This window comes from Rattus rattus, chromosome 4 (assembly GCF_011064425.1).
Source record: "Rattus rattus isolate New Zealand chromosome 4, Rrattus_CSIRO_v1, whole genome shotgun sequence".
Classification (NCBI taxonomy): Eukaryota; Metazoa; Chordata; class Mammalia; order Rodentia; family Muridae; genus Rattus; species Rattus rattus.
Window position 1 is genome coordinate 53,790,973 of NC_046157.1, and position 21,243 is coordinate 53,812,215.

Below are 21,243 nucleotides of genomic sequence, written 5' to 3' on the forward strand. Positions count from 1 at the left end.
GGTTTGTATTTCCTTGTTCACAGGTACAAGATTTTATCAGTAAGGAAAGGAGGACCAAGCCTAATGGTATTAATTTTTTTTAAAATGCTTTTTTTTTTTTAAGGTTTATTTTATGTATGTGAGTACACCATCACTCTCTTCAGACACCAGAAGAGAGAGTCAGATCCCATTACAGATGGTTGTGAGCCACCATGTGGTTGTTGGGAATTGAACTCAGGACCTGGGAAAGGGCAGTCAGTGCTCTTAACCGCTGAGCCATCTCTCCAGCCCCCCTCCCCCCATTTTTTTAAATGCTTTTTTTAAATTAATTTTTTAAATGTATTTGTGTAGTCAGATAACTATAATATATATGTCCATATTTGTTTTGCCCCACCTCCATTCAGTAATAAAAGATGAGCATGCTTTCTACTCCTCAGTGCTTTATTTCCCTCCTCCTGGTTGCATAGCATTTCTTTTAAAACTTTAGCCTGGGTATGTCTTTAGCCTGGTAGCATGTCTTTAATCCCAGCATCTGGGAGGCAGATGGCTCTCTTGAGTTCAAGCCTAGTCTGGACTACATAGTAAGTTCCAGGACAGACTCGGCTACATAGTAAAGAGACTCTGTCTTAACAAACAAACAAACACAAAAGAATTCAGTTACTTATAACTGCTAACTGGAGCAGCTGCAGGGACATAACTGACACCTTCAGCATGGTGGCATGGTGGGAAATCTGCCTATGAGTATAGATTTGTTTTAAGGTTATTCTGATTAATTTACTACATTTACTTCACCCTTTACTATTTATTTACTATTTATTTTTATTTTATTCTGTGTGGTAGGAACGAGCCCTAGGGCTTTGAGCATTCTAGGCAAGTACCCTACTGCTGAGCTATATCTCTAGCCCTAACTTTTTAAAAACTTAATTGGAACCTTTTTTTCCTCATCAGAATGAATTAATTTTCCTGTTAAAATGCAACTTAGGGTTTTAGAATTCAGTACAATGTTAGAACTGTTAGAAATCTGTTACTGACATGCCTTTAAGCAATTTCCCTTTTATTACTACGCCCCCAAAAAAGATGGTCACCTAGTAAGCATTAGAGCATCAGTTGATGTGCTATAAGTTTGCAAAACGCTGTAGTTAATGTGGAGTTTTAAAACCTTTGGCAAATACTAAGTGTTGTGTTTAGGGGCCGAGGGGACAGTGTGCTGTTCGAAGTGGAAAGGACTGAGGAATTAGAAGCAGGGCCCCAACAGTCATGACACTCACCCCCTTACTTCTGCTCCCACACAAGTGTCAGCACTTCAGGGAAGCTCACCCTGGTAACCCTTGTTGCTCAAATAGCCCCTCTCTTGTGTGGCAGGCTTCTGTGGCTTTTCACCACCATGCAGTTATTTCTTTGTTCACAGTCTGATTGGTGAGAAGAGCAAGCAGAGACTCCTCATTGTCTAGGATGGTGGCTGCTGTCCCCTAAGTAATCACTGAAGACAAGGGGCCAGCATAGAGCAAGGGGTGGCAGCCTTTTCTGTGAGGGCCAAGTAGTAGACTAAGATTGATAGGCGTGTCTCTGTGACTACCCAGCACTGCTGTTGTGACAGTGAAGTGACTATAGACGAGGACAAATGACTATAACTGCCAAATACGACTTTTAAGCTAGGTGGTAGCCCATAGTATGGCAGCCTAGTAAGCCAGTCAAGAGCAGATGGCGAAGCATGATTGCATCTGGATGCTCAACTACCCAGGGTCAAGCAGATGTGGACATAGCCTTATGCTTTGGGCAGATGAAGCACAGAGCCCTGGAGGAGCTTCAGCTGTTGAGATCCTGGGTCGGTGCTTCCCTTTGAGGTTCTATGTCAGCAGGGTTTTTCTGCTTGTTTTTGTTTGTTGCACAGTCTGGTCTAGAGCTTGCACGCTTAAAACTATCTTCCCACTTCAGCCTCCTGAACAGCTTGAGTTTCAGGAATGTGCTACCATGCCTGGCTTTCCTCATCTTGACTTTATACTTGAAGATGCTTTGCCTACTTGGGGACACCATGACTCTTTTCCCATAGGATTCCTTCCCTAGGGCTCCAATTGCCAAGTGAGGTGAAATAGAGACCTTTTCAGCCATTCAGAAGCAGAGGAGGGAGATTAGAGCCCCTTGTGTGCCCTCAGGCCAAGGCATACCTGTGGGATACCCTGGAGTTGTGTGACTCCAGTGCTCAGTGTATTTGAACTTCTCTTGCTGACCTTTCTGGTCTTGTCTCTGTTCCTAACAGAGGAGGCAACCTGACACTCCTGCACTTCCTGTTGAGTTTGAAAACTGCAGCAGGGGATGAGCTGGTGGCCTCACTCGTGGTAAGCATCCTGAAGGTGTGCCCAGACCTGCTGACCAAATACTTCAGGGAGGTCACGTTCTCCTTCCTCCCAAGAGTGAAGTCCACTTGGCTAAACAACGTGAAGCTGCTGAACAAGGTACAGGGCTCAGCAGAGCTGGTGGGTGGGGCCAGCGGGCATCTGCTCTGCTGGGGTGTGCAGTGAAGCCCGTCTTGGGGATGGGGTATTGTGAACCACACGATTGGTGGCCTTACCCTGTGGTAGCATTGGTTTCTCACTGAGCTGGATTTGGAATTTTCCCTTTTGATTCAGTTGAGCTCATTTCTGATCCTTGGGAGTCACAATTTAGGCTGATATCAGTGAAGTCTGAACAGAACAGTAAAACTTGTAACAAAAATGTTTGTGTGATGTGTGGATCAGATAGATATCCCATCCTGAATGCTTGTGACCAGGAAGGTTTGCATGAGTGGGGTGGGGTGGATTTTGTAATTTTGTACAACCTCTACAAGGTTTTGGAGGCACGGTGACCCTCCTGTGTCTTCCCACACACCACTGGGGCTGCCCAGTCATGCCTGGTATTGTATGTAGGTCCTGGGTGTTGAGCAAAGGTCCATATACTTATGTGTCAAGTGCTCCTACTCACTGAGGCAGCTCTGCTATGTGAAACTTGAACATCATATTGGTGCTCAAAGAGCTGTGGATCTTGGATCTGCAGATCACACTTAACTGTAAATAAAGTAAACAGCTTTAGCTGTGACCATAATGTGACTCAGCCTTCTCTCAGACTTACGGTCTTCAGTTGGGTACATTTCTATGATTGTTGGCTTATGCCTCAGCTTGTCCTGGGCATTATCTGTAAAACCAGCTCTTTTGATTCATACATGGTTTTCTTAGAGCACATGTGTGCAGGCCTTGTGAGTCCTGTGAGAAGCACTCACCTTGGCCAGCATCTGTCCTGGGAGCTGCTCCTATTGCTGTCCAGCCCCATGCTGCTGAAGGGGCACTTGTGTGGTTTTATAGTGTGGTGTGAATCCTTATGGTGTAGCTGTGAGGCTGGTCATCTCATTGACGTTTGACATCTGAGCAGCACATTTGTGTGTTAAGTGTCTGTCTAAAGGATTTTCATGAAGCTTCAAAGGGATTGAGTGAGTGCTTTGTCAGTAACCTGTCAGGGGCAGCAGGACCGGGTCTAGCAGGTTGTGTAATAGGTAATGGATTTGGGGGACTTATACCTTGTACCTCTTCCATCCATAACTCAATCTCTTTCTTCCCTTTTGTAGATCTATGAGGCCCAGCCAGAGATTTCCCCGGCCTTTTGGACTAGAGAGTTTATCCCCTTGCCAAGGCTCCTGGCGATGGTGATGGTGACCACAGTGCCTCTGGTGTGCAATAAGATCATGTTCACTCAGGCATTAAATGTAAGTCACAGGGAAAGAGATGACTCAGTCAGAGAACCCAAGTTAAGTTCCTAGCAAGTATTGGCTTACAACCTTCTGTGACTTCAGTTTCAGGGGATCAGATGCCCTCTTGTGGCCTCTGCTGTTTGTGTATATGTATGTGTATACCATGGATCGATCGATCTATCTATCTATCTATCTATCTATCTATCTATCTATCTATCTATCTATCTATCTATCTATGCTGCACAGACATACATGCATTTAGGCAAAACATTCACACACACACAAAATAAAATTTAAAATGTGAAAACAAAGGTAAGTCATACACACCCAGCTTTCTTCTGCTGCCGTCTGCAGCATGTGGTCCTTGAAAACACCTGCTGATGGCGTCTGACTGTTTTGTCAGACAGAGCTTTGCCTTGAAGTCACTGACGAGGACAACTGTGCACCTGGGGTTAGCCATTTCTTCTGGCAGTGACTAGCATGGTGTCTTTAGCTCTGCTTCAGCATTCTGTGGGGACCCCTAACCCTCTACATTTCTGTAGGGTGTGTGGGTGCGGGAAAATGTTAGAGGAAGGGAAGGTACTGTGGTAAAACTTCACTCATTCAGGATATCTGGAAATAGCACCAATCTCTTAATTCTTTGAAGGGCCTTATGGACCAGGTGTTAAGATTTACGGGGACCATTTATATTGAGGGACAGCTATTTTCAGGCAGTGTTGGAGGAAAAAGTGATACTTAAGTTTTGTATCCTTATTTAGTGGCTGAGAGCACTTGCTTTTCTTCCAGAGGACCCAACTTTAGTTTCCAGCACCCATGTTGGGCAGTTCACAGCTGCCTGTAACTCCATCTCCAGGACTTGTGATACTGTCTCCTGATGTCTACACGTACCTACATTCACGTGCATATACTCACACTCAGACACACATACCACACACACAAAATAAACTTCAAAGATATCTTATCTCTGGTAGAATTCCCCATATCCCATCAGAAACATCATTCCCTGGGTTCCTTTTTTTTTTTTTTTACCACAGTGTCCTGGGCCCATCCTGTTTTTGCTGATAGGACCTACAGGTCCTTGAACATTACTCAGTCTCTGAGGTCACTGAGGTCCTTGACACTCTTCTTGGTTGTTCTCTAACTGAGAACTCTGGGTATCAGAAGTCTGTGGGGTGTGTGTGTGTGTGTGTGTGTGTGTGTGTGTGTGTGTGTGTGTGTGTGTCCATCTTTTGTTGCTATTCCAACACTTTAAGTTGTGTACTTATGCATAACTTTAGAGGCTAAAAGTCCAAGGTTGAGTGACCTTGTGTGTTTAGGCTTTAGTGAGGCCCCACTTACTGTGCCATGAGTGACAGTAGATGAACAAAGAGGCGTACAGTGTGTGAGCAGAGTGGGCAGGAACACATGGTGAGGGGCTGGTTTACTTTGATTTCTTGATGGTCAGGTTGGCCTTCAACTCATGATGATCCTCCTGCCTCAGTCTTCTGGGTGCTAGAATTACATGCATGCACCATCAGCCCTGGCCCAGGATTTTTGGTTTTTGGTTTTTTTGTTTGTTTTTTGGTTTTGCAACAACCCTTGCTTCTAGAAATCAACTCATCCTGTGAGAACTCTGTTAACAGACAACTTAAGCCTACTCAGTGATCCTACCCCCTAAATATTCTGTCACCTCTCACTGCCACCATTTTGGAACAGGGCGTCTAGCATGTAAACTTGGTGGGCAGATTTCATCTAGGTTACCAGAGTTGCTTAGTCTTTATAAAGGTGCAACCTTTCCTCACAAGCAAGCTGGCATGTTTCCTTGACGTCTCACTACCTTACTGCATGTGAGTGCTTCTTATGGGTCGTAAGTGGCTGCCAGGCAGAGATCCTGTGCTCTCACTGCAGATAATTTGTAATAGCTGAGTGGTTGTCAGGGAAGGCTGACTGAGAAGTATGTGCAGAGCAGTCTACCATGGGACTCCGACAGGATAGATGTCTATGGGGAAGGTCCCCAGGTCACCACTTCTCAGTGAAGAGTCCTGTCAACTCTTTGGCTTTTCCCTAATAGTAACGAGAACAGCAAGAACCTGTCAAGCACAGCTGTCCCCGAGAGACACATATGATTTCAGTTCTCTTTTCTTTCTAGTTGGACAGCATACCTGTAAAACAGTCAGCATTATCCCTTATTTCGATCATTTTGAAGAGAGCATTAAAAACAGTTGACCACTGTCTGGACAAAGAGACCTGGCAAGATTCAGACGTGTACACAGCTGAGATGATGGAAGAATTTGTTCAGCTCTTCAGAGAAGCCTTGAGCAAGGTGGGTGCAGGGCTAGGTTTGAGTTTTCACTGCAGACCCGGTCTCCAAACACAGACGAGAGAAAGGGACATGGGGTGGGAGCTGAGGGATGTGTCCTCTTAGCTGCTGGATAGCGGAGCTAGCAGGCAGTGTCCTGGCACAGTACTCAGGAGCAGCAAATACGACGTTTGCTTAGAGATCTCACTTAGGACAGATCCTTGAGTGAGCTAGGAGTCAGGCTCTGACTTGCCTTTGCACAGAAACAGTGGGTTGTCGTTCTAGTGGGGCCTGTGGCTTCTTTCCCTACCTGTAAATGCACACACACACTGATGGGACTGAGGCTCAGGTTAGAAGGGAGTGGCAGTTGGTGGCTGGTGGATATCTGCTTTCTCCATGCCTAAGTCTGCTAATAAGGAATGTCTTCTGCATACTGGCCAGCAGTGCGGAGTGCCCTGGTGGTCCTTGGCAGATTCCTGGAGGTGTTTCCAGGAAGAGGCCCTCCCGTCCCACCACCTGGGCTGAGTGGAAGACTGAGTGCAGTTCTAGGATGTGCCGCAGGAGCGAGCTTACAGGGATGAGCTATTCTCCCTTAGGTCTCCTCTCTGGGTTTGTTTTTGCTTTTTCCCTGTTAGTACGTCAGTTCATTGATGTCTTTCCATGCTTCAAATGACTAATTTGTAATCTTGGCTTCTCTTTTTCACCTAGATTTTGCCAGATCTGAACACTGTTATTTGGGTCTGGCAATCATTTAAAAAGCAAGAGATTAAGGAGAACCAGGAGAAAGGGAAGAAGAGCAGTAGCAAGACTCCTGCTGCCTCCAAAGCTGTCCATCGTGGTGAGGGCTTCAGCTACCTCTGCTCTTGACCTTGGACAGAGATGTCAGGCAGCCAGGATGGCTCCTCAGAGGTTCCTTAAGCAGTTCTGTGTCAAGGCCCCTCTAGCCATGAAGATTCTGTATCCTTCTTTGCCTAGGGAGAAGCATTAGGTGGAATTGTACATTTTAGTGAGTTTTAGTATCAGAAATACTTTAGTGTTTGTATGCCAGCACCATGTCTCAAAAGGCTTGACCACCCATGCATGCTGTATGAATGGGTGAGGACTCTTGGTTGCTGTGCAGATGGGGGTGGGCTTACCAGGCCTCTCTTGTGTTAAAATTTGGTGTTGGCCAGGTGTGGTTTTCCATATCTAGACACTATAGGGCAGTCCTTACTGTGCATCCCTGCTGTTCGGATGAGGATAGGAAGCCCAAGATTGGTAGGCAACCTTGGCCTGAGCAAGCTGCAGCAGTAAAGAGTGCTTAAGAGCAGGTCCATGGGACAGCATCAACCCTGCTACCACACTGACCCTTCAATGTCAGTAGCCTTTTGTAGCCTCAGTGCGGAGGATGCAGTTGGCTGGGGCTAGTCATGTAGGGCTGTGAATGCTCACCTGATCAGGGACAAAGGACAAATATTTGTCCTAATGCATGTTGTCTCCCTTTGGTACAGATGATGCAGAAACAATTCTTCTGAAATCCGTCCTGCTCCAGGTCATATGCCTCTACCAACAGGTTGTTCCCCACGTGGTCACGCAGTACAACTTTGACTTCAGCAAGCTCCTAAAAGGTGGGTCTTAAGGGACTGCAGGCGAGGGCTGGAGATATGGCTCAGCAGTTAAGAGCACTGATTGCTCTTCCAGAGGTCCTGAGTTCAAATCCCAGCAACCACATGGTGGCTCACAACCATCTGTAATGAGATCTGATGCCCTCTTCTGGTGTGTCTGAAGACAGCTATGGTGTACTTACATATAATAAATAAATCTTTAAAAAAAAGGGGCGGGGGAACTGCAGGCGAGCTGCTTCTGTTTCTGCCAGTGGGGGACAAAGGTCACTCCAGTAAACTACAGCAGAGTCTAGGAGCGAGGACCAGGAGGGGTAGTATGGGCAGTTTATCAGCAGATGTAACCCATCACCATGATTTATTTGTACCACTATTGTCTCTGCCAGTGAGGCTCCCATATTACTTACCTAGTGAACACCTAGGACAGCAGTGAGAGGGCAAGCTGCCTGGGCACGCTGCTCAGGGTTGTCCCCAAACCAGGTCATTTGGTACTTATTCCAAGACAAGGCTGCAAGGGGACAGAAGAAAGGAGAGCCCTGTAGAAGGGACATGCCATCCTGTTTGTACAGAGGTGCAGTGTGCATGGTTACGTTACGTTACCCGAGTGAGTCAGGCTCAAACCATCTTGTGTAAATAGCATCATGCTGGTCTGGACACGGTTCCTTGATGGTCAAGTTTGCCTAATAAAATCAATTTTATAATTGGCCTATAGTGACTTGCAAAAATACCATTCTTGGAATTTATATAAATTCTTGAAATAATTATTTCTCAAGACTTATAATTAGCATTTTAATCATCAAGGGTGAAAAGTTGCCTTTCCATGTGAATATGAAGTTTATAAAGATATGGCCATGTAGGTCTTAGGAACAGTAGCCTTCCCAAGCAGGGGAGGACTCTAGAGACCAGGCTAGGGAACAGAGTCAGTGGTCAGGCTTGGTGCTCATAGTCTCTGTGTACAAATACTTACGGCCTGGCTAATAGGCCTGCTCTCTGCTTGGTATAATGGGGGTGTAAGGTTCATGAGTTTGGGACCATACTTTGAGGCAGTGAGGCAGTGGTATATCGTATGGTGACTTCAGTTATAGGACAGGCTGAAATTGGCTAAGGGACAAACAAGGGGTATTTTGAGCTTGTAGAATTTGGACTTTTGTTGACAAATTCCGATAGACATCAAATGGGGAGTTGTCAAGAGAATTATGCTGCTCACAGCCTGAGCGAGGGAGCTTGGAACACAGGGAGCAGACTACGTCCTTTCTCTGTCCTTTCTCTCCCCTATTCTGGGTAATATTGTGTTTTCCGGATCTCTGGCTGCAGGCATCATCTCTGAGCAGGGCCCTGCCGAGGAGGCTCCTCCCATCCTGCAGCACCACATGCTGAAGGTGGCCCTGGAACTGCCTGCTAACAAGTTTTTGTGGCTAAAGGCACAGGTAGGAATTGGGCATCTCCAGTCTTCTGCCAGTGTGCTTGACTTTTCTCTCCATTCTTTCCCAGTTCTTGTCAGTGAACACATTTGGAAATAAAGCACATGACTTTCCCTTTGTTCTCACCCTGAGAGAACTCAGTACCCAGAATGGGAGCACCACCGTGCTAACAGAGAGCTGAGGCTGGGAGCACCACCGTGCTAACAGAGCTGAGGCTGGCAGATACTGGACACAGTGTCTGCATGCCTTCAGCAGCATCTTCTAGGACTAGCATCTTCACTCATGCAGGGAAGGTCAGCAGGCACCAGATGTTCACCTGTGTCCTAGGTGCTGTCTCTCCTGTGCACTGGCAAGAATACATGTGCTTCTGAGTACCTCAGATCACACAGTGACTTGGTTCTTACGAACCTTTTTTATATGGAACCAGGGCATGGAAAGGCATGTTGACATTTATACACGACATTTTCAGAATTCTCTTTCTGAGTTGAGGACAATTCATAATTGCATAAGGACTTACAAGATGGCAGACTGCACAAAGGGTGCTTTGACCTCTCCACCCATACCATGTTGGGCAGGCTGCTGGGGTCAGAGAGAGTTCAGGACACTTCTGCAATGCTAGAGCTCTGTGGTGGGCCCAGATAGTGCTGTCCTGAGCCCTCCTCTCAGCCTTCAGCTGTCTCCATCCTGAAATGGCATGCTATATGTTGGTAATTTCATTCCAGCTGGGTTGGGCCAGTAGCTCTTGATGATATACTCAGAAAGTTAGAAAAGTTGTCCTTTTCCACACTGGTGCAGGGCATAGAACTAAAGCCTGTGTGTGCTAGTTAAGTGCTCTACCACTGCGCCACTGAGCCACCTCCTTCACACTTTTCTTTCTCTAAATGCAAGAAACTCGGGCCTCATTAAAAACCAAGCAATCTAGACCATAATACGTTGTGGGGTAGCAGGAGTGGGTCAGAGGAATGCGAAAGTTTCCATGCACAGCAGTGCAAGTGCATTGCTTAAGATGGCAAAAGAAAAGATAACAATAGCTGTCATTCCAAAGGAGGGAACACACACCTGGATATGTGCACATGTGCTTGCACACTCACAGCTATTCACACACATATGTGTTCGTCGTTACTAAAAAGGCATGGAAACCAGGACACCAGCTATCCCCAGGAGGAGAAGTGGAGGGTGGAAGAAAGAAGCTTAGTCCCTGTGCTTGTGTTTCCCGGGACAAAGGCAAACCTTTACAAGTGAAAGTAAAGGTGAACAGTCCTCCCAGAGTACCGTCACTACCCAGTAACCGCCATCTTATCTGCACATCAAGTCAGCATGCACCAGGAAGTTCCTGCTGATGGGTCACTTGTCCAGGTGTGTTCAGGACAGTCTTTAAAGAGTGACAGAGGGGTTGGGGATTTAGCCCAGTGGGAGAGCGCTTGCCTAGGAAGCGCAAGGCCCTGGGTTCGGTCCCCAGCTCCGAAAAAAAGAACCAAAAAAAAAAAAAAAGAGTGACAGAAACAATGGAGGCCGAGAGCAGTTATCAAGTAGAAGAGACAGCACATGACACACTGTGCTTTGTAGTTCTCCTTTGGCACTTTATGGCATGACACTGTGAGTGCTTTTGGATCCTGAATGTCACAAGAAGTGTCACACTATAAGATATGTTTTCCACACAATCTTTGTCCATGAAAATTTGCCCAAAAGAGGCCGCTTAATGTGAAAGAAATGGCAACTCTAAGACATTGATTGACAGCCTGGAGGCAGTTGGCATAGGCCTTTAATCCCAGCACCTGGGAAGCAGAGGCAGGTGGGTCAGCCTCGTCTACAGAGCAAGTTCCCAGCACAGCTAGGGCTACACAGAATCCTGGGGGGTGAAGGGTGGGGTGGGACTGCACACACGACATTGACATTCTGTGCTCTACACATTTCATGCTTCTGAAGTGCGTCTTCTGTGCTGGTATTGTGTACTGGACCAAGTTATCCCCACTAAGGGCCATTGCATATCAACAGACTTTACAGAATGTGGGCTCTGTGCCCGTCTCTAAGACAGAGGTTTCTCAGCGCGTGGGTCACCCAAGACCATCAGAAATCACAGATATTTACATTACAATTCATAGCAGTAGTAAACTTTCAGTTATAGTAGCAACTAAGTCCTTTTGTGATTGAGGTCAGCACATGAGGAACTGTATTAAAGGGTGCAGCATCAGGAAGGGTGCAGACCACCGCTCTAAAGCATGTGTTCAGAGTCTGGAAGCAGTTTTAAAGGCCCTAGTATGTGGCTGGTGAGCTCACACAGTGTCCTGATGAAATGCAGCCCATGCAGCTGAGGTGGACAGCTCAGGGTTGCTCTTCACTGCCCACTTGTGTGCATGTCTATGCCAGATCTTGGTTTCCAGGACACTGTTACCTTCTGTGTGAGTCAGATAGGACAGCAGCTCTGCTGCTTCCTAGGTGAGGGGCGGATTCCGTGAGCCTTATACGTGAAGACTTGAGCTGTGGCCCCAGAAATGGTTGTGTGCTGCTCTGTGGCTTGTTACCATCTGCTGCTGGAGGATCTGGATGAGTGGCCTGCCTTGTAAGGTTTTCTGTGTGTAACGTCCCTGTACTGCTCTCTGATTGGTAATTAAAATGCGATAGCATGTTGAACCTGGCAATGTGCTGAGCATGCAGTCAGTCACACGTTTGCTCAGCAAGTAGTGGCCTTGGTTAATTGTGCATATTAACAGTTGAGATAATATCCAAACTCTAGGAAGGCCCCGAGGCAGAAATCGTTGGAGGAGAACGCTCGGTGTTTTACCTGTTGATGAAGATGTTTGTGAATAGTAGCCATTTACAGCTCAAGTCATCCACTCAGCGTCTGATCATGAAGGTCAGTATCCTGTAGCAGTCTCTCGTCTGATAGGAGGTTGCATGGCTTCCCTATGGTGGTGACTTAGAATGTTTTAGGAGTATGTAGAGTTTTGTGAATTCTTTTATTTGGAATATAGTAAATTTAAATTTTTTTATAATGTACTTGTTTATTTTGTGTCTGTGTATGTATATGTGGGGACTGGAAAGGTGAAATATGAAAGTCAGTCAGGACACACACTCTCCCTAGGCTCTGTTCCCATGGGAAACTATTTCAGAGCTGTGGCTTGAACCTCCTTCCCACTTCCCTGGGCCTCTCACTTTTCACCCTTGTCCATCACCCCCATCTCAGTTGTCCCCAGAGTCAGGTGCAGGAGTGAGGACTTGGTCTTCTTGTCTTATCTCTTGAATGTGGCCCTCACTTCTCCACGGGCACTTGACCAGCCAGACATGTAATACAGCAATAGGTACCTGTGGTCTAGACTAGACAGTTCTGAGGCCACATTTCCACACCCTGTCTCAAAAACACTAATGGTGGCAGTAGGTGCCAACAGGAGACTTTGTGTTTTTTTCTGAATTTTTCTGCATTTTGAGCTTCTTACCTGAGCAACTTGAGACCCACCCTGTTTTAGTCCCTGCTGGTGCCATCGTGTCCTTACTGACCTCATAACCGATAGCCACAGAGGTGCAGATTACAGTTGTGGGAAGTTTGGTGCACACTGTTGCAGGGCTCTGTGGCATAAGGGCACTTAGCCCTGAGCCTCCCACACCAGTGGACCATCTCGTCCCAAGCTCAGACCCTGGTAGGAACGGTGCGCTTCCTACCTAGACTTGGAGGGCCCCCATGCTGAGGGTGGAGTCGCACATGCTTATCGGGTCTTTGTGGAAATCCAGATAAAAACGAGCCTCAGAACCACCTGGATCATTCTCCTTACCAAGAACTAAGGCAGGAAAGGGAGTGCACAGTAGTGAGAAAGGTACCATGTTGTCCCCAGTGGGGGATGGCGTGATCTCCGCTCTGTCCTCAGCAGTGGGTTTCCATCCTGGGAGAAGAGCTGGCACCTGTACTCTGGTACGTTGGTTTGAAACGTGTGCAGCCGCACAGAAAAAGTAACTTCCGTTCTGACCTTTGCATGGCTCCACTGCCCACAGATTCTTCGGGACACAGGCGTGTTCGAACACACGTGGAGAGAGTTGGAGCTCTGGCTGGAGCGCCTGGACAGCACTGCAGAAAAGCACAAGGAAACCGTCATTCAGTTCCTGGAGCGTGTGAGTGCGGAGCTCAGTGGACCAGATTGTGCTGGGGGCAGCTGACTGGGCCACACTGCCCAGTGTGCATTTACACCTGAAGGGCTCCTGACTTCCTAATCTTGCTGACACTGAGAGCCACTCCATGTTAGCCTCTGAACAGCAGTACTCTACTGCATGCTTCTTGATTTCATTTGGGAAGCTTGTTTTTTGCATGAAGGAATAAATTTATCCAAAAAGCAAAGTTACAAAACAGTAGAACAGAAGAGATACTTTTAAAATTGTATAACAAAAAAGCTTTTAAAATCTTTTCAGTAGGGGTTGGGGATTTAGCTCAGTGGTAGAACGCTTGCCTACCAAGCGCAAGGCCCTGGGTTCGGTCCTCAGTTCTGAAAAAAAAAATCTTTTCAGTAAAATTATACTACTACTACTACTACTACTACTACTACTACTACTACTACTACTACTACTACTACTACCACCACCACCACCACCACCACCACCACCACTAATGATGATGATGATGATGATGATGATGATGATGATGATGATGATGATGATGATAAGGGCGGTTAATATTTTCTTACTTTATTTGATTTAGACCAAGGGCATTTTAGGCTTTTTTCTCTTGTTGCCATTTAACTGTCTTTACCTGCCTCTTTTATGTTCAGATTTTATTGACACTGGTGGTGAATCCTTACTCATACACAGACAAAGCTTCTGAGTTTGTCCAAGAAGCCAGCACCTTGCAGGGCGCTGTGGGAAAGCAGGATGCAGATGATGTCAGCATTCCCATCTCCCATATTGATGGTAGGTTTCATGCCCAGAACCTGCCTGTGCTCTGCCTCTCAGGCCACAGTTAGACAGAACAAGACTTGTGCAAAGGCTTGGCTTAGAGTACAGACAGCCCGTTTCCTCGTGTGAAAGATGAGGCCTCTCTGCAGATGAAGCCATCTCACTTACAAACTGGACCATGCAAGAAGAATTTAGCTGCTCTGTGTGTGTGTGTGGTCTACTGTGTACTGGCACTGTTAAATTCACAGATCTCAGAAACCTCATTAACAGCTCTAAGATGAGGAAGGATTCCTTTCCTCCTTAGTATATATATAGTTCAGAGAGCTGGGAACAGAGAGACCAAGTCACTTTGGCTATCACAAGTGCTTCCTTGCAACTTCAAGATTTGAACCTGTTCACCCAGCAGTTGATGGAAACAGATGTAGAGCCCACAGCTAAACATTAGGCAGACCTCGGGGAGTTTTGTAGAAGAGAGGGAGTAAGGATTGAAGGAGCCAAGGGGTCAAGGCCTACATAAGAAAACCTACTGAGTCCATTAATCTGGGCCCATAGGGGCTCACTGAGACTGCACTATAAACCAGAGAGCATTCATGGGATGGACCTAAACCTCCTACACATATGTACCAGATGTGTAGCTTGGTCTTCATGAGGGACTCCTACCAGCAGGAGCAGGGCTTGTAGCTGACTCTGTTGTCTGCCTTTGGATCCCTTTCCCCTAACCAGGCTGCCTTGTCTAGTCTTAGTAGGAGAAGATGCACCTAGTCCTATTGCAAATTGATATGCCAAGGCGGGTTGATAGCCAAGGGAGGCCTCCCCTTCTTTGAAAAGAAAGGAAAGGGGATAGGAGGAGGGTAGGTGAGAGGGAAGGACTGGGAGGAGAAGAGGGAGGAGAGAGGTTTGAACCTAGGTGCCCAATTACTGGTCTGTGCTATAGCCCTCTCAGATGTCAGCTTGTCTGTCTGAGCATGGGGTAAGGTCCTTGGGCTTTAGTTACCACCTTAGCAGAGTAGCCTGCACTTTTCAGATCCGTAAGAACCATAGGCCTCGGGGTTGGGGATTTAGCTCAGTGGTAGAGCGCTTGCCTAGGGAAGCGCAAGGCCCTGGGTTGGGTCCCCAAAAAAAAAAAAAAAGAATCAAAAAAAAAAAAAAAAGAACCATAGGCCTCATCGTCACCTGTTCAGGCCCAAACTCCGGGAAGCATTTTTCCCCAAGAGAAGTTTGAGAATGTTTGTTGGTTTTGTTTCTCTCTTTCTGTAAACATTCTTTAGCATCTCCCTGTCTTGGGCTGTCTCCAGTAGGAGCCTCTGATGGCCCCTACTTAAGCTGGCCTCCCCTCCTCTGTTGCAGATGTGCTGGACATGGTGGACGTCCTGGTGGAAGGCAGTGAGGGCCTGGACGAGGATATTGGGTTCTTGTTAAATGAAGACATGATTCTGCTCACCTTCCCCTTCAGTGCTCTGGTCCCTGCAGCTCTGGAAGCCAGGAATAAGCTGCTCCTCGGGACAGAATGTGAAGCAGGTACCTTGTCATTGGCCAGTACAGGCCCGATGACTTTCTAATGGCTGTCTTCTGGGAAGTGGCCCAGGGGTACAGGCTCTTCCTGTCTTACAGCCATGCCATCTGAAGGCATGGTTTCTATGATACCTGGGCAAGGCAACCATGCTTACCCTAGAGGTCTGGTCAGGCAGGGAGTGCTATACCTGGAGAGTGACTTGGAGAGGCCTGTGTGCCAAGGCAGAGGAAGGGACAGGAGCATCACCTGCAAGTCTTTGGCCTGGGTAGTTTTGGTCTGGCCGTGCAGACCTGAGGACCTGATTTCAGACCATGTGCTCTCCCAGGTGGGTGTCTGACCCTTCATGGAGCTGGTACTCCTGGGTCTGATGTGACTGACTATGGAGGGGCATCACATCAGTATCTCAGAGGCAGTCTTACTTTTCCCTAACCCTGCCTGCCCCGATTCCTTTGCAGGGGAAAGCATCGTGGCATACATGACTGCAGTGTTGACTGACATTCTCCATACCCAGAGGGACCCCCTAGCCCTGTGCCTTCTGCTCCAGTCTTATGACAAGTTCGAGCCTGCTAGCCTGCTCTGCGGTCAGCAGCTTGCCCAGTTTCACAGATACTACAGTCTCTGGATTCCTGAGCAAGCCCAGGAGGCCTTGGTGAGTTACACTCACTGCTCCCTGAAGCATTTCTGCACTTGTAGCTGGACGTGTAGCTGGAGGGTCCCGATACTGTACAGTTTGCAGAGCCAGGGCTTAACCTTCCTCTGTCCTCTGCTGAATAGAGGAATGTCAGTCATGTTAGCGCTGCTCAGCTGACGTGAACGGAGTGGCTCCTAAGGACAGAAATTGTCACTGCTTCAGCCTGGCCTCTTCCTCTCTTCCCTTCCCAAGCAAATGGAGTGTTTATCTCCACTCTTCTGCAGACCTTGGTGTTCTCAGCTAGCATGTCTGCTCCTCGTTCTACCCCATGGGCTCTACACCAGGAGAGGAAATGGGTGGTGGGGAGGCTCTGTGTAATGGCATTCTTGTTCAGATGCTGTGTGTCTAAACACTGCTCTGGATTTGTGTGGATTCAATCCAGTTCAGCTACGCTTAAAAATGCAGATAGAGTAGGACTCTTTTCTTGCGATGGTAGCCATGTTGGTGGTGTGCCATATATATTTTAAGCCATTTGAGCCACTACCTCTGAGAGGTAGGTCAAGAGTCTGATCACCCTTTATCACGTGCAGAGAGCTTCCACACAGTTGGTGGTGGGACAGGACTTGGTCAGTCTGTTTCCAGAGCTAATGTCCAAAGCAGTGATTGCCACCTTCTTCTACAAAGAGGCCTTGGTCACCAACAGTGCCACTCTGCCTGTGCACTGGTGTTGGTGTCTGCCCCCAGTGAGGTGGGTCATAGCTGGACCCGTCCTTTGTGGTATTTGCTTAAACCTGACTGCCAGGCTCTGACCATCATTGTCACCTAGCTAGCGGGTGTGGAGTGGAGTGGGGTCCTGAGACTCAGCCTCGTCCCACTGTCTCATGTACTGCTGCTGCTGTCCTTGTCCTCAGACCATGCTTCGAGAACCACTGAGCTTCCTGACACAGTGCCTGAGCTCTTCAGCTGAAGGAAGCCACGGGCTCTGAGTCACATGTGTAGAGTTAGACGGTAGCCTGGTGGTTATAAGCAGTAACTTGTGTTTGGAGCAGGACTACTCTGGATCCTTCTTTTCCTTTACCTATCCCCCTGCAACCCACACACCATGCTCCCTTAGGCCTTTGGACAAGGTATTCTGGTGTGGACAGGTAGCCTGCAGTAGGCCTTTGCTTTGGGTGGGATGCTTTTCTAGTTTGTAGCAATTTGTCCTGGTAATACAGTAGTCACATGCCGTGTCTGGCAGTCGGCTCCTCTCTAGAAGGTGTGTGTGTGGTGAGTGCCAGTGCCTGTGCGTCCCTTCAGCAGGCACACATCTAGGATGATCTCTGCTGTCAGTGTTGGGATGGAGCTCCCTAGATACAGCGCCACACTGCCCTGCGTGCTCAGTGTGGAATGCCCTTCATTACACACTACCACAGTTGTCAGCAGTGTGTGTAGCCTTTGCTTCTGAGGTAATTTTTTTCCTGTTTTATCCTTTTTGATACCTCAGCCCCTGCAGGTGTCTGGTACCTTAGGACCCTATACGCCCCCCTCATCTTCCTGCTTCTCCATCTTGCTGCAAACAGCGTATGAAAGCCAAACACTTGGGGATAAGAATGTCCAGGCAAAGGTTCTAGCCGCTGTCCCGTGCCTACCTCTGCAGCACATGCTGCGCTCAGCCAAGCAGGTCCTGCTGTACCTTAAGAGCACCGTGGAGAACTTCAGCCAGGTCAGTTTCTTTCCTTCTCCTCCCAGCCCCCACATGCACAGCATGTGCTCTCCTGAGTCTGTACCACAGGGAGGGACAGGAATCCTGATAAGGCCACAAGGCAGACCCCAGTTCTAGAGCCTGATTCTTAGCTGTGCAGTTCCCGTGCTGGAGCCTCCTGGAACAGCTGTGCAGAGGCAGCGGTACTCTTCTGTCTGCTGGTGTATGCACTCAGGACAAGGCCCTTCCTTTGGTCGCCTGGACACAGCAGCATGGCCAAGTCTTGTCTTTGATGGTTTGTGAGTCCAGTAGCTCACTTTTGAACCTTGTGCTGATGTGCTTTTACACTTCCTTACTTTAGGTTTGGTTATTGACCCATTCCCCTTATTTTAAAAACAAAGCCAGGTGAGGTAGCACATGATGTTTAATTCCAGCACTCAGGAGCAGAAGCAGGCTGATCTCGGTGAGTTCCAGGATAGCCAAGGCTACACAAAGAAACCCTGTTTTCCTGAAATCAACACCGCCCCTTCCCCTCAAAGCCAACCTTACTACATTTTGATTTACTTACTTATTTTTATTTATGTGCACATGTGGAGGGCAGAGGCTGGCATGTAGGAGTTGATTTTCTTTCGCAGTATAGATGCTGGGGACTGAACTCAGGTTGTCATGCTTGGTGACTAGTGCCTTTACCCTCCTTACTTTAGCCAAAGTTACCATTTGTATTTCCCTGAGGTTTAGGATGATGAGTTTCCTTTATCCCACGCTTCTGTAAATATCGAGTCCATACCCACATGCTCTCTTGTCTCAGCATGGGCTCATCTGGGGAAGAATGGTGGGAAGGGGAGATTGCCTTATAGTTCTGGAGGAAGCCAAATCTCACATGTGAAAGAAACTTGGAAACTGCATACAAGTCTTCCCTGGTTTGCCTAACCCTCTAGTTTTCTGCGGTGACACCATGGGGCCTGGCAATCACTGCTCTGTGACGGGTCAGCCCTGCCTTGTCTGAGAGTCATGTATTTCTTACAGCTGGGCAAAAGTATGGGCCCAACTCTCCTTCAGTTCCTACTGGGTCTCCTTAAGCACCTGGTTATCCACTCTGAGCAGCTGGACGCCCAGAATCAGCAGAAGTTGGAGGCTGCCCGTGCTGAGTCTGATCTCTTTCTGGACATGGAGTCTGTAGCTTCACTTGAGTTGGCTACTGACAAGGTACTCCCCTCCCCCCACCACTCACATTCAGCCTGTTACCCTTTTCCCACAAGATTGCAGATACTGGCTAGTTCTGAGTTATATGGTCACTGTAGGAAAATAGAGAAATGTAGAAAACTATACCTGAGATGTTGCAAGCCACCTATGACCTCTGCCTAAGGAGGGCTCTCTTTCCAGTCAGTCCTTTATAATCATGTCAGCCCTCAGCTCTTGTTTGTACCTGTGCCCTGAGCCTCTTGAGGGCATCAGAGTGGGGGTCAGGCAACTGTCCTGCTAACTGGGGCACATGTGCGCAGCAGCATTCTTCTGTCTGTAGTCACCTGTTTCTCTGGGCCAGATGGCTAGTTCTGTTGCAGTTTGCCAGGAAACTCCCAGTGGTATGTTCTCATTTCGTAGTCTTATGAAATAGGCTGCTTTCTTCCTTGATCTCCACATTGACTTTGTGGGAGATGTAGCTCTGGTTTCTGTTTGGCAAAGCCTTGTTGGAAAGGGGATAGGTTTCTTTGCTTCCTTCAGAAATAACCATGGTATAAGGAACTTGTTTTCATCCCTGGGAATTAGCAGACCATCTTCCAGGTCATGGTTGGTAAGGCTATGAGAGATATACCCAGACTACATCATTCCCTATCCTGCCTAGGAGTTGTGGTCTGGTCAGTGCGTAGAAGTCACCTGGGCCAGAACTCATTTCTTGGGGCCACCTAAAAGTGGAAACAGGGTTGACTTTAGTTCTTAATTGTGCCTTAGTCTCTGTCCAACTTCCCCAGGGACATTGTCTGAGTATAAACAACTGCCCGGTTTGTTAAGATAGACCATGGCCCTCTACCAGATCTGTTCAGTAGAGCAAAGCCACCAGAGAGGCACTAGCAGGCAGCAGGTGGCTCCTTTTAATCCCTTGTTTTTGCATGGCCACCCAAACGACAGGAAAGGCAGTTTGGCTGTATTGTGTCTGCTCTGCTAGGTAATGACATGCTGGTGGCTAGGTGAGGACAAACTGTACCCCAGGTTGGTTGTCATTGTTGTGCAGGGAATGGATGGGAGGTGCAGCACACCCTGGAGGACTGTAGTGTCCTGATAGCCCAAGTCAGGAGGTGGCGAACGTGCCTGAGAGTGTCACTAAAAGTTGGGGCTAAGGATAGAGCAGATTTGCAAAGTGTTCCTTGCTCTATTTCACTGAGAACACAGAATGCTTTCGAGTAGCTGCGGCCTCCCTCCATCTCTGTGTGACGCACAGCTTTGTCTTTCAGACAGTAGAGGAGCTGCTGGTGGCCATCCTTAAACACCCCACACTGGAGACTTGGTTCCTGGCCCTGGAGCAGAAAGCCTTACCTCCACACACACTCAGCCCTGTCCTTGTAAAGCTCCTTGCAGCCCACTTCAGTGCAGGGGTCCTTCAGCTACTGGTGGCAAGTTCCCCAATTCTCCATAAACTGGGTCAGTTGGGCCTTCTGGCAAAGTACTCAGAAGCCATCACCCAAAGTGTATTGAGAGAGCTCCGCACTAGGACTGTGAACTCAGCCACGACACCCAAGACCCTGCCTCAGCTGGAGGCCCTTCGAGAGCTGCACCCGTACATGGAAGGTGTCCAGATCCGAGAAGTCACCTTGGCTCTGCTGGGACTGCCAGAGGCCCACCTGCTGACCCAGCAAGGCACACAGTGTCCTGGGAAGGAGAGACAACTAAGCAGTCTTGGAAAGACCCTGGTACAACTGCTGGCAAGCAGCCATCAGAACCGGCTGCAGAGCAGTGAGCTACTCTGGTGTGCCGAGTATGTGCGTGGCCTGGGGGCTCTCCTCCCCACTCTGGCTGAGCAGGAGCTGGACACTGTATTCCTTCAGACTCTTCAGAAAGACCCTGTGCTGGCCCCCGTGGTGCCAACTGACCTACTTGAGTACTGCCTGGTCCGACGGACGAAGGCAGCCCTGGGCATTGCCAGCCTCCTCCTCCAGTACAGCAGTACGCATCTACTGAAGTTTGAGCTGTGGTGTGGGCAGCCTGGTGTGGGGCCCAGCCTGCAAGAGCACCTGGATGACTTCTTCCCCCTTATCCATGTGTACCTCCAACACAGGATGCAAGGAAGCTTCATGCGGCCAACAGAAGGTATGGGAATAGCTGGCTTTGGGCAACTTACGAGTTCCCATCTGGAAAGGCAGAATAGTTGCCATCTTAAACCCTGTCACTCAAGAGTGGGTACACTACAGTCCTGTTCCTCATCCTCATTGGAATCTCTTTAGGCTGAGAAAGTTGAGATGTCTCAATGTCCTGTCTCTTGCCCTTAGTAAGTGAAGTGCGGCCCCAGGTGCCTGCCTGTCCATTCCTAATTAGAAAAGCAGGGTGGGG

General features: G+C 48.1%; 1 protein-coding gene across 1 annotated transcript in view; it reads left to right on the plus strand.

Annotated features, from left to right (window-relative positions):
• Window positions 1-21,243, plus strand: part of Urb1 (URB1 ribosome biogenesis homolog) — a 60,411-nt gene that overhangs the window by 14,881 nt on the left and 24,287 nt on the right. Inside the window, exons 9-22 of the mRNA XM_032900456.1 lie at window positions 2,237-2,432; window positions 3,575-3,712; window positions 5,826-5,999; window positions 6,684-6,813; window positions 7,466-7,582; window positions 8,891-9,003; window positions 11,732-11,851; window positions 12,982-13,098; window positions 13,749-13,887; window positions 15,220-15,390; window positions 15,841-16,034; window positions 17,503-17,721; window positions 18,727-18,906; window positions 20,151-21,003. Coding sequence (XP_032756347.1) covers window positions 2,237-2,432; window positions 3,575-3,712; window positions 5,826-5,999; window positions 6,684-6,813; window positions 7,466-7,582; window positions 8,891-9,003; window positions 11,732-11,851; window positions 12,982-13,098; window positions 13,749-13,887; window positions 15,220-15,390; window positions 15,841-16,034; window positions 17,503-17,721; window positions 18,727-18,906; window positions 20,151-21,003 — 2,861 coding nt within the window. The remainder of the gene's footprint in view (window positions 1-2,236; window positions 2,433-3,574; window positions 3,713-5,825; window positions 6,000-6,683; window positions 6,814-7,465; window positions 7,583-8,890; window positions 9,004-11,731; window positions 11,852-12,981; window positions 13,099-13,748; window positions 13,888-15,219; window positions 15,391-15,840; window positions 16,035-17,502; window positions 17,722-18,726; window positions 18,907-20,150; window positions 21,004-21,243) is intronic.